This window comes from Elephas maximus, chromosome 16, assembly GCF_024166365.1.
Source record: "Elephas maximus indicus isolate mEleMax1 chromosome 16, mEleMax1 primary haplotype, whole genome shotgun sequence".
In the NCBI taxonomy this organism is placed as follows: domain Eukaryota; kingdom Metazoa; phylum Chordata; class Mammalia; order Proboscidea; family Elephantidae; genus Elephas; species Elephas maximus.
The window spans coordinates 82,850,393-82,862,428 of record NC_064834.1 but is presented as its reverse complement, the minus strand read 5'-3'; the positions used below and the strand labels follow the sequence as shown (position 1 = coordinate 82,862,428).

The following is a 12,036-nucleotide window of genomic DNA, read 5'->3' as shown; positions in this document are numbered from 1 at the left end:
GGCGGGGTGGGGGCATGTGAGGGGACGTTCCCAGGCCGCTTGGAGAACTATACTTCTGGTCCCAGCGACCTTGAAAAGGCCCACTTGCCTCTTGAGATCAAGGGGGATGCAGGTGGTCCAGGCTGTCTCAAGGAAGAGGATGGGGGGTGGGAGCCCGACTGAAGCCACCAGCCAGTGGGCTGTCAGCGCCTCTGCATTTCCCTCTGCCCAGTCCCCTGGTTGTCATTTGTGTCTATACATTTCACGTGCTTCATTAATTTTTCATGGTCTCTTCCTTGTTTGCTCTGTTCTCTTGTAAGACTGGCAAGGATTTTATGTTGGTTGCTCACATTCTGAGCGAGGATCCCCTGGAGGCCGTAGCTCAAAGCGTTCAACCCCTAGTCAAGGCAGCTGTCTGGCACTGCCTGGGGAGGATGGTGGTGCAGAGTCGGGGTTCCCTCTCACAACTCCTGTGACCTCCCAGGTCCCCCTTCTCAGCCCTCACCCCGGGGGGCATCACACCCTGCAGTGAACTCTGGCCTCAGCCCAGTGAATACTCCCTGCCTCCACCCCCGTTCCAGGCCTTGGTCCTTCTCCTGGCCTTCCCATTCTCCAGGCACAGGAGACCAGCGTACCTGGGGGCAAACCTGTCCTCTCTCTCCCACTTCCTTTTTTTCTGTTCTCATCACCATGAGAAACCGCAATGATGTAAGAAAAGGAACTGGTTCTTAGCTCAATAGGCCAAGCTCACCCTGAGCCTCTTCCCCTTCCAACCCACCCTGTGGCCTGAAGTGATGATGGCCAAGATTGTGAAGTACTTCCACCCCCAGCTTGTGGACCTGCACAACTATGTCCCCACCTGCAACACAGACCAGAAGCTCAGCAACTGGAGCACTTTCAACAGGCAAGGCCTTCTCACTGGGTTCAGGCGAGCGGGGCCGCCGCCCATGCCCCCAACCTGCAGAGCCCTGCTCCTGGCTCTCTGGAGGTCCCAGTCCCCAATGCTGGCCTCTCCGTGGGCCTCCCCACCACCCTTTTTGGTGTCTATATTCTGGCCCACCAGAACCTCACCCTCGAACTGCAGCTCCTGGGGGCTTCCTGCTGGGAGGAAAGCACCCACTGTGAGTACCAATCACACCCTCCGATCATGTGCCCAGTCCATGCTAACCACCCCTGGGTGCCCCACAGGAGCGTCTCATTCACTTAACAAATAGTACTTTGGGGTTCCAGGCAGTGAACAGTCCCTGCTCTTGGGGAGCTGAGTGTCTGGTGGGGAGACAGGCTGCGAGGGAGACAGGGTCAACATGAGGCCGTGAGCCCTGGAGGCCATGCCAGGACCTGGCTTCCAACCTCGGTGAGGCTGGCAGGTCTGACAAGAAGTGCAGGGGATAGAGGGGGAGGGGGAGATAGCTGCATACATCCAGGAATGAGTGCTGAGGGGTGGTCAGATGCTGGGCATTTGGGAGGTGGGGCCAGCAGGACCTCCTAGCAGGGGGAAGGGTGGTTTTCGGGCAGGAGGTTCTGGACCATTAGGTGGAGCAGTCCTACAGAAGCTCCAGGCTGCTGGGGGGTGGGTCCCGGACAGCAACAGCCTGCCTGACCTATATCCCACCACTCCTGAAGGGACACGACCTGCAAAGGTAGAGATGACAGGTCACTGAGTCTCGTGGGCGCAGCGACCTTTGTGTGGCCTAAGGATGTGGCCCCCACCTGGCCTGTGCAAGGCAGGGGAGCTGCTTGCTGAAGGTCACTTGGGTTCCTTTGCAGGAAAGTCTTTCACAAGCTGTGTTTCTGCATCTCGGAGGCTGACATCTGCAAGGTGGTGGCCAACATGCCAGGGGCTATGGAGCCTATTCTGTGCGCGCTGAGGGCGAAGGTGGAGGAGGGCGCGCTGGGCGGGAGTCCAGCCTCCAAGGCGGTATGTCTGTGCCTTATTGGGCGTTCCCATGGGCTCGTTCTGAAATGTCCATAGGAGGATGAAAACAAGGGGCCACAGTCACAGAGACCCGGTGTCCCAGTCCGCCCTGCCCCCAACCCTGTGAAGGCCTAAAGCCTGCCCTTTCCCAACCTGGCTGTCCTCCCTGACCCCCTCTGTGCCTCTGAGGCACCTTGAGTCATGACTTTGACAAACCCTGCAGGGTCAAAGACCCCCCGGCCCCAGTGCCGATGGTCCATGGGCAGAGCTTGCTGGCCACAGGTGTGCAGCAGGTATCCACCTGGAAGGAAAAGCGCGGATGGGAGGGGCTGGCAGAGTCCCCGGATCCTGGGGGGTGGTGAGGTGCTCATGCTCACACCCCAGGCTGCCAGGAGGGGCTGAGCCTCGGGTAAGGGAGCTAGCCCTACTCCTCAGGGATGGAGTCAGTGGGGCAGGCCTGGAGCCGTGGGGGTGGCCCTTCTTAAGGTGACCCCGCTGCAGAGGCAGGGACTTGACATCAGGCCTGCAGCCTCTACCCCAGCCTCCTGGAACCCGAGCACCCCCACTGAGGCTCCCCTCTAGGCAGAGGCTCTTAGCTGATGTGTCCGTTTGTCATGCAGAACCATCGAGTCCCCTAGTGCTCTGGGGCAGGAAGACCCCTCCAACTCAGTGGCCCCTGGAGAACATGGGCTGCACTTGCCCAAGGTGGACCTTGCCTCATGGTTGCTCTCTCCTTTCCCATCTGCAGCCCTCCCTTCTCTTCCCTCATCCCAGCGTCTCACTGGCTGGGTTACAGATGGCCTTTGCCTTGCAGTCAGGACATGGCTGGCTGGCCCTGGGAGGCCCCAGACCATGGGGTCCAGCAGCTGCTGGAGGTCAAGGAGCAGGCTCTGGCCATCTTGCAGGAGACAGTGAAGGTAGGCGAATCTGCCCACAGCCCACCATCGGGGTGAGGGTGTGCTGACCAAAGTTCAGACCCCGAGAAACAGCAATCATCCAAAACTACTCATCTGGGGGCAGACGGGGTACTGCCTGGGAGAACCCAGCTTTCAGTCTGATTATTTAAAAGTGATTTAATTATGGAATATTCCGAACATCCCAGAAGCAGAAAGACCCCATACTCAACTCCACTGGAGAAGGGCATGGGGGTCCCAGGCCAGTGAGCAGACATCCCTCCCTCCCACCCCCAGCATATGTCCCAGGATGTCCACCGAACTCTTCCCCCTCGCTGTCCAGGGCCCGGGCCACAGACAGCACCTGCCAGGCTCTCTGTGGACCTCTGGTCCCTGGAAACCCCCCAAGTCCCTCCACGCTTCAGCCCTCTAGGCCAGCGCTGGCCATGATGTCTTGGCCTCCACTTCCTCCAGGGCAACACGGGCTGTGCCCTAAGCCCAGGACCACGCACATGGGGGTGAGTGCTCAGGGGAGCAGTAAGCGTGGGATGCAGAGGCACGCTGGTGCAGGGGGAACATGCGGTTCGGGATTGTGCGAGGGCGTGGGTGCACAAGGGGTGTGGGGCACAGGTATGCTCGGGGTGTGGGGGTGCTGGGGCTGGCAGGAATCGGGATGACTCCGTGCTCCCTGGCTGGTGCCTGAAGCTCAATGAGCTGTTTACTGGCAGCACAGCAGGAAAGTGGTATCATTATGTGGCTTTTGATCTGCTGAGGACAGCAGAGAGGAAGCCACGAAGAGAGACAGAGTCTGCTGGTTTGGGAGTTAGTCAGAGCCTCTCATGGCCCAGCCCACGCACTGACAGATGGGTCACAACGACTCTAGTTCAGGGAACCCGAGGGGAAAACGGCTCAACTCGCCCTTTGAAATGATGACTCCACTGAGTACCGTTTGCATGGTCAGGACTGACATCCCTGTCATGAGACTGTCAGAGACAGACGGAATGAAAACAGGTCCAGGAAGAGTTGTGAGGGGAACTTTTCTTTTGTAGTAAAATGTACTTAATATAAAAGTTACCATTTTAACCATTTTAAGCGTACATTTCAGTGGCATTCATTACATTCACAATGTTGTGTAACCATCACCACCAACTACACCCAAAACTTTTTCATCACCCCAAATGAGAACTCAGTACCCCTTAAGCAGTCATTCCCCATTACCCCTCTCCCAGCCCCTCGTAGCCAGCAGTCTACTTTCTGTCCCTGTGTATTTTGCTATTCCAGATATAAGGAACTCTGGTGTTGAAGTAGAGGAGCCCTGGTGGCCCAGTCGTTAAGCACTCAGCTGCTAACCAGGTTGGCAGATGAAACCCACCAGCTGCTCTGTGGGAGAAAGATGTATCAGTCTGCTTCAGTAAAGATTACAGCCTTGGAAACAGCTCTACTCTCTTCTGTAGGGTTGCTATGAGTCAGAATTGACTCTTGGGCAAGGGGTTTTGTTTTTTTTGTTGGTGGCACAATGATTCAGCAATCAGCCACTAACGGAAAAGTCGGCAATTTGAATCCACCAGCGCTACTTGGGAAAAAGAAGCCTGCTTCCTTAAAGATTATAGCCTTGGAAACACTATGGGGCAGCTCTACTCTGTCCTACAAAGTAGCTGTGATTCGACTGGACTGCAGCGGGTTTATTCCAGATATTTCATATGAGTGAGGTGATACAGCATTTGTCCTTTTAAGTCTGGCTTATTTCACTCAGCATGTTTTCGAGGTTCATCCACGTCGTAGTGTATGTCAGAATTTTATTCCTTCTTATGGCTGAGTAATATACCATTGTATGGACAGACCACATTTTGTTTATCCATTCATCTGTTAACAGATGCTTAGGTTATTTTTACGTTTTGGCTATTGCGAATAATGCTGCAGTGGACGTGGTGTACAGTATCTCTTTGAGTACTTGTTTTCAATTATTTTGGGTGCATACGTATGTGTGGAATTAATAGGTCATATGGTATTTCTATGTTTAACTTTTTGAGGAATCACCAAACTGTTTCACAGTGCCTGATTGGAATCGACTCTACAGCAGTGGGTTTGGATTTTTGGGCACCAGTTTACATTCCCAGCAGCAGCAGTGGAGGAGGGGTCCAATTTCCTCACATGCTCACCAGCACTTGTTATTTTCTGCATTTTTGATAATAGTCTTCCTAGTGGATGTGAAGTGGCGTCTCCTTGTGGTTTTGATTCACATTTCCTTAATGATTAATGATCTTTCATGCATTTATTGGCCATCTGTATATATTCTTTGGAGAAATGTCCGTCCAAGTTTTTTGCTCATGTTTGAATTGAGTTGTTTATTTGTCGTTGAGTTGTAGGAGTTCTTTATATGTTCTGGATATTAATTCAGATATATGATTCGCAAGTATTTTCTCGCATTCTGTGGATTGTCTTTTCATTCTCCTGATTGTCTCCTTTGATGTACAAAAGTTTTTTTAAATTTTGATGAAATCCAGTTGTCATGGATTGAATTGTGTCCCCCCAAAACATCTATCAACTTGGCTAGGTCATGATTCCCTTGTATGACTGTATGATTGTCCACCATTTTATCTTCTGATATGATCTCCCTATATGTTGTAAATCCTATCATTATGATATAATAAGATGGATTAGTGGCAATTATACCGATGATGTCTACAAGATTAGGTAGTGTCTTAAGCCAATCTCTTGAGATATAAAAGAAGGGAGCAGACAGGCATGGGGACCTCATGCCATCAGGAAAGCCCAGCGCCAGAAGCTGAGTGCATCCTTTGGGCCTGAGGTTCCTGCGTTGAGATGCTCCCAGACCAAGGGAGCCCGATGGGTCACAAGGACCTTCCTCCGGAGCCGACAGAAAGCCTTCCCTGGAGCCGATGCCCTGAATTCAGACTTCTAGCCTGCGGGACTGTGAGAGAATAAACTTCTGTTTGTTAAAGCCATCCACTTGTGGTATTTCTGTAACCGCAGCACTAGATGACCAAGACACCAATTTATTGATTTTTTCTTATATTGCCTGTGCTTTTGATGTCACACTTAAGAAATCATTGCCTAATCTACCATCATGAAGATTTCCACTTGTGTTTTCTCCTGAAAGTTTTATAGATTTAGCTCTTAAATTTAGGTCTTTGATCCATTTTCAGTTGATTTTTGTATACGGTGCGTCTTAGTTGCCTGGCGCTGCTATAGCAGAAACACCGCAAGTGGGTGACTTTAAAGAACAGGAATTTATTCTCTCACAGCTCTGGAGGCTGGAAGTCCAAATCAGGGTCCTGGTTGTGTCAGTTCCTTCGTAAGCCTGCCCTCTGGTTTCTGGCCTCTGCCAGCAATCCTTGGCATTCCTTGGTGTCTGTCATACCCTTGTGTGTGTCTCTGTGTCTATTCTGCTCTTTTTATAACTCAAGCCGTTAGGTTTAGGATCCATCTTACTCTGATACGATCCCATTAACATCCACTGCCCATTAACATATCAAAGGAAAACCCTATTTCCAAACAGGTATATTTACAGATACAGGAGTTAGGATTTCAACCCATAATTTTGGGGGACTAAAAAAATTTTTTTTTTTTTTTTTTTTATTCAATCCACAGCATGATGTAAGGTAAAGGTCCAACTTCATTCTTTTGTATGTGGCTTATCCAGTTGGAAACCTTGGTGGCGTAGTGGTTAATTGCTATAGCTACTAACCAAAAGGCTGGCAGTTCAAATCCACCAGCTGCTCTTGGAAATCTGTGGGGCAGTTCTACTCCGTCCTTCAGGGTTGCTATGAGCTGGAATCGACTTGATGGCAATGGGTTTTATCCAGTTGCCCCAGGACCATTTGTTGAGAACACTGTCTTTTCTCCATTGAGTAGTCTTGGCACCCTTGCCAAAAATCAATTGACCATATAAGTGAGGGTTTATTTCTGGGCTCTTTATTCTATTCCATCGGTCTATATGTCTACCTTCCATCAATACCATACTGTTTTGATCACTGTAGCTTTGTAGTAACTTGAAATCAGGGATTATGAGTCTTCCAACTTTGTTCTTCTTTTTCAGGATTATTTTGGCTTTTTAAGGGTCCGTTGAGATTCCATTTTAATTTTAGGATGGGTTTTTCAGTTTCTGTAAAAAATGCCATTGGGATTTTGATAGAAATTTTATTGAATCTGTAGACTGTTTTGGATAGTATTTTCATCTTAACAGTGTTAGATCTTCGAAAACTTGAACATGGGGTGTCTTTCCATTTACTTAGGTCTTCTTTAATTTCTTTCAGCAATGCTTTGTAGTTTACAGTGTATAAGTGTATCACCTCTTTGGTTAAATGTATTCCTAAGGGTTTTTTTTTTTTTTTTTTAGGAATTGTAAATGGAATCCTTTTCTTAATTTTCTTTTTTGGATTGTTCATTGCAAATGTATATAAATACAACTGATTTTTGTGTTGATTTTATATCCTGCAATTTTACTGAATTCATTTATTCTAAAAAAATTTTGGTGGATTCTTTAGGGTTTTGTACATATAAGATCATGTCATCTGTCCAGAGATAGTTTTACTTCTTTCTCTCTTATTGGGGTTCCTTTTATTCATTTTTCTTGCCTAATCGCTCAGACTAGAACTTCCAATACTACGTTGAATAAAAGTGGTGAAAGCAGGCATCTTTATCTTGTTCTTGACCTCAGGGGGAAACTTTCAGTCTTTTACTGTTGAGTATGAGGATAGCTGTGGGTTCCTCATGTATGCCCTTTATCATGAGGAAGTGCTCTTCAATTTCTTGTTTATTGGATTTTTTTAATCATTAAAGGATGTTGTATTTTTTCAAATACTTTTTCTGCATCAATTGAAATGGTCATGTGTTTTTTTTCCCCTTCATTCTATTAATATGGTATATTACATTGATTTTTGTATGTTGAACCATCCATGAATTCCAGGAAAAAATTCCACTTGCTCTTGGCATATAATCTGTTTTGTATGCTTCTGAATTTGGTTTGCTAGTATTTTGTTGAGGATTTTTGCATCTCCATTCGTAAGAGACATTGGTCTGTAGTTTTGTTCTTCTTGTGTTGTCTTTATCTAGTCTTAGTATCAGAGTAATGGTGGCCTCATAGAATGAGTTAGGAAATGTTCTTTTCCATTTTTTGGAAGCATTTTAAAGGAATTGGTTTTAATTCTTCTTTAAATGTTTGGTAGAATTCACCAGTGAAACCATCTGGTCCTGGGCTTTTCTTTGTTGGGAGGCTTTTGATTACCAATTCAATCTCTTCGCTTGTTATAGGTCTATTTACATTTTTTATTTCTTCTTGAGTCAGTTTTGGTAGATTGTATGCTTATAGGAGTTTGTCCATTTCATCTAGGTTATCCAATTTGTTGACAAATGTCATGAATTGAATTGTACTCCCCAAAAATATGTGTCAACTTGGCTAGGCCATGATTCCCAGTATTGTGTGGTTATCCTCCATTTTGTGATCTGATGTAATTATTTATCCTATGTGTTGTAAATTCTAACCTCTATGATATTAATGCGATTAGAGGCAGTTATGTTAATGAGAGAAACCCTGGTGGCGTAGTGGTTAAGTGCTACAGCCTCTAACCTAAGGGTCGGCAGTTCAAATCCGCCAGGTGCTCCTTGGAAACTTTATGGGGCAGTTCTACTCAGTCCTATAGGGTCACTATGAGTCAGAATCAACTCGACGGCACTGTGTTTGGTTTTGGTTTTATGTTAATGAGGCAGGACACAATCTATAAGATTAGGTTTTATCTTGAGTCAGTCTCTTTTGAGATGTAAAAGACAGAAGTGAGCAGAGAGGGACCTCCTACCACCAATAAAGAAGAGCCAGGAGCAGAGCACATCCTTTGGACCCAAGGTCCCTGCGCTGAGAAACTCCTAGACCCAGAGGCAGATTGATAATAAGGACCTTCCCCCAGAACCAACAGAGAGAGAAAGCCTTCCCCTGGAGCTAGTGCCCTGAATTTAGACTTCTAACCTCCTAAACTGTGAGAGAATAAATTTCTGTTTGTTAAAACCATCTACTTATGGTATTTCTGTTATACCAGCGCTAGCTGACTAAGACAACATACAACATAATTGCTTGCACAATTGTGGCTGATGGCCATGTTGTGATATTTTGTTGTAGATGAACGTGGGATAAAACAGATGCCAGGAAGAATTGTGAGGGAAATTATTTGGTTTTGCTTATTGACAGAGCAGTGATGGTGGCAGGCAGAGTGCGTGTAGCTGGCCATGAGGGGTAAGAGCCGCCTATGCCGGACTGAGTAGGAAGTCCAATCAAACTGGATGGTCCTCACTGACAGTGGGTTGACCTCAGGACACTCCTGCTCTTCCAACAAGCCCTCTCTGTAGTGCAAGTCGTGGCTGGACACTGGGCCATGAGGAGGGTGGCCCAATGTGAGGCTGAATGAGGGGCTGGGATGTGATGGGCCTGTGCCACCTGCCAGGGTCACAGAGGGGCCCTTTTCTCCCCCTACGCTGTCTGCTGTGATGCTGAAGGTCTGCCCTGGTGCCAGCTGACCACCTCCCTTGACAAGCCCTGAGTGCATCTGTCCTTAGCTTGTGCGTGGGCCATCAGAGCCGTCGATTCCACTTTAGGAAACAAGCTGTTTGGGACTGGTTAGCTTTCTTCCCCTCTGGGGTGTTCCCACATTTTCTGCTCTGCTTCCAGCGAGGGGAGGCTTGTGACATGGTCAGTCCTTGAAGGAGGAGCTATGGAAGGCCTGAACACCATAGCCTGAGCCCTCAGGGCAGCCATTTTGCTGATCAGGGCAGCCTGAGAAAGGGTGTGAGTCAGGAGCCACTTCTTCTGCACCCCCATTCTTTGTGAGGATGATTTCCTAGGTAGTTTGCTTTTTGAAGTAAGTGCCCACTGTTCCCCTGTGGTCGTTTGTTCATCCAGTGACCCATCGATGCAGCAAGTGTGCTCTGAGCTCAGCTCCTCCCATGCCAACCCAGAGACCTCCCAGACGTAGTAGGGACACCCCCGATGACATGATGACATGAGGGGGATGGGCTGGGAGGCTCCAGGAGGCCTTGGTAGGCCCTTTGGGACTGGAAGTGAGCCAGGCAGCAGTTTGGACAGGGCTCCAGGCAGGGGCAGAGGCCGGTTGGGCCAGGCGAAAGCGTCATGGGGGACGCGGTCAGAAGAGAGTCCACAGGGTCTGAGCCGGTCTTGGTGAGGTCCTGTACACACAGCATCCACTCCCTGCCCAATGGACCCTCCATGCCCTGTCCGCACACTTGGCTGCCCTATGGTTACCGCCTTCAGAGGTGCCCCCCCTCATGTTAGTCCCCCCAGGCACCTTCCCTTGGTTCTGAACTGGTTGCGTGGCCTGCAGTAAGGCCAGGTGATCATTGGCCCCTGAGGAACCACTTGGCAGATAGACAGGGCTTCGGATACATCTGACGCACCTCCCATACGTGTCTTTTCTGAAGATTTTGCAGATGAAGGTGGCCCGATTGGAGCAGCTGGTGAAGCTGAAGGACCTGAGGATCCGAGAGCTGGCAGGACATGCAGATAAGGCCCAGTGATGGAGTGGGTCAGCCTCAGAATGGGGAGGACCAAGGGACCTCAAGCTTGAGCCGACTGTGGGGACCCACCCCCCACATCCAGAGCAGGGGTGTCTGTAAAGCTCCAGCACAGGAATTTTTACAAATGGTAGGGTCTCACATTTGGCCCCCCTGGGTGATTCGGGTTCTCTGCAACTCTGAGGCATGTGACTGTTAGACATTGGTGAACAAATAAAGTCCCAGCGGGGCGACTGTGCACTGGGAGTGGACCGGCAGTGTGGACTCGGCTCGGTGCTCAGAGCACCCTAGCTGAGCCGGGGGCGGGGCTCTATGGGAAAAGCATGTGCACTGAGAAGTGGGTATTGCTGGGGTACCTCTGCTCTTGGTGCGGCAGGATGGGCCTAAGAACGCCTCCCAGCCCAGACTGTGGGGAGGCTGGCCCCAGTCGCCCCGTTGCTGGCTGGGCTCTCCGAGGGCGGTCCCCGCCTCTGGAGTCTGGCTGTGCCCCACCTGGCCGTGCCCCACCTGGCCATGCCCCACCTTTGTGTGTCCTACCTGGCTGTGTCCCACCTTCCTGTGCCCCACCTTGCTGGCCCCACCTGGCTGTGTCTCACCTTCCTCTGCCCCACTTGGCTGTGTCCCACCTGTCTGGGTCCCACCTTCCTGTGTCCCACCTGGCTGTGCCCCACCTGGCTGCTGTCTTTGCTGCGGGGATGGCCTGGCCTGCAGCCAAGCAAGCACAGCCCTTCCACCCTAGTCAGAGCAGGTATCCCAGCCTCCCACAGACAGGTCAGGGCTGCTGAGGGTCCACGGGCAGAGATCCGGGCTTAGCTTCCTCAGACGTGAGGTGGTCCACATGCCTCAGCTCAGTGAGTCACAGACTTGTCAAGGGGAGTCTGCTGGTTCCGGCTGTGCCAGCCCCTGAGGCCAGTCCAGCCCCCAGCCTTTGTCCAGAAGCTGGTGAGGGGTGTGAGGGAGGGCGGGTGCCTCAGGGAGGAGGGCTGCACCCTCAGCTGTCACCCAGATTTTGTGTACATAGCCCCACAGCGGCCCCCAACCTATGCGTGTGGGGAGATCCAGGTCTTGGAGTGCGTGTGAGTGGGATATCCAGGCCTTGAGGTATGTGTGGGTTGTGCGTGGGGATGTAGGCCTTGGTGTGTGTATAGATTGGGTCCAGACCTCAGGGTGCATGCTGGGGGGTATCCAGGCCTTGGGATGTGTGGGGGGTATCCAGGCTTTGGGGTGTGTGTGGGAGGTCCAGGCCTCAGGGTACATGTTGGAGGGTATCCAGGCCTTGGGATGTGTGGGGGGTATCCAGGCCTTGGGGTATGTGGGGGGGTATCCAGGCCTTGGGGTATATGGGGGAGTATCCAGGCCTTGGGGTGTGTGTGGGAGGTCCAAGCCTCAGGGTACATGTTGGGGGGTATCCAGGCCTTGGGATATGTGGGGAGTATCCAGGCCTTGTGGGGTGTGGGGGGGTATCCAGACCTTGCGGTGTGTGTGTTGGAGGATCCAGGCCTGCTCCAGAGTGCAGACCCCACTGTTTGGGAAGCTCAGCTGCAAGCAGCGCCATGCTGGTCCCTGGTGTCAGGAATGGAAAGCTCTCTTTTCCTGAATCACTTTGAAAACTGCAGCCCTGGAGACGGCATCTCCCACAGGCTGGAGCTCACAGCTGTCTCTGCAGTTCTGGGTGGGGAGGTAGTGGGGGGAGGGGGAGGGGGAACCACT

General features: G+C 50.7%; 1 protein-coding gene across 15 annotated transcripts; it reads left to right on the top strand.

The window, feature by feature from the left end:
• Positions 1 to 773: 773 nt before the first annotated feature.
• Positions 774 to 11,527, top strand: LOC126059740 (uncharacterized). 15 transcript variants are annotated; one of them, XR_007513485.1, is made up of 7 exons: positions 829 to 1,100; positions 1,747 to 1,897; positions 2,118 to 2,187; positions 2,515 to 2,599; positions 2,709 to 2,811; positions 3,085 to 3,305; positions 10,234 to 10,323. XR_007513485.1 is itself a non-coding variant. In XM_049855671.1 (7 exons), exons 1-7 carry the CDS (start codon positions 829 to 831, stop codon positions 5,151 to 5,153), a joined length of 1,110 nt encoding a protein of 369 aa, XP_049711628.1. In that variant the 3' UTR covers positions 5,154 to 7,088. The 15 variants fall into 15 exon arrangements, 10 of the variants coding, with proteins under 10 accessions (XP_049711630.1, XP_049711628.1, XP_049711635.1 ...); XR_007513487.1 differs by lacking the exon at positions 10,234 to 10,323 and adding an exon at positions 3,671 to 4,811 and having other exon boundaries at positions 3,131 to 3,305; XR_007513486.1 differs by lacking the exon at positions 10,234 to 10,323 and adding an exon at positions 4,069 to 4,811.
• Positions 11,528 to 12,036: the final 509 nt, after the last annotated feature.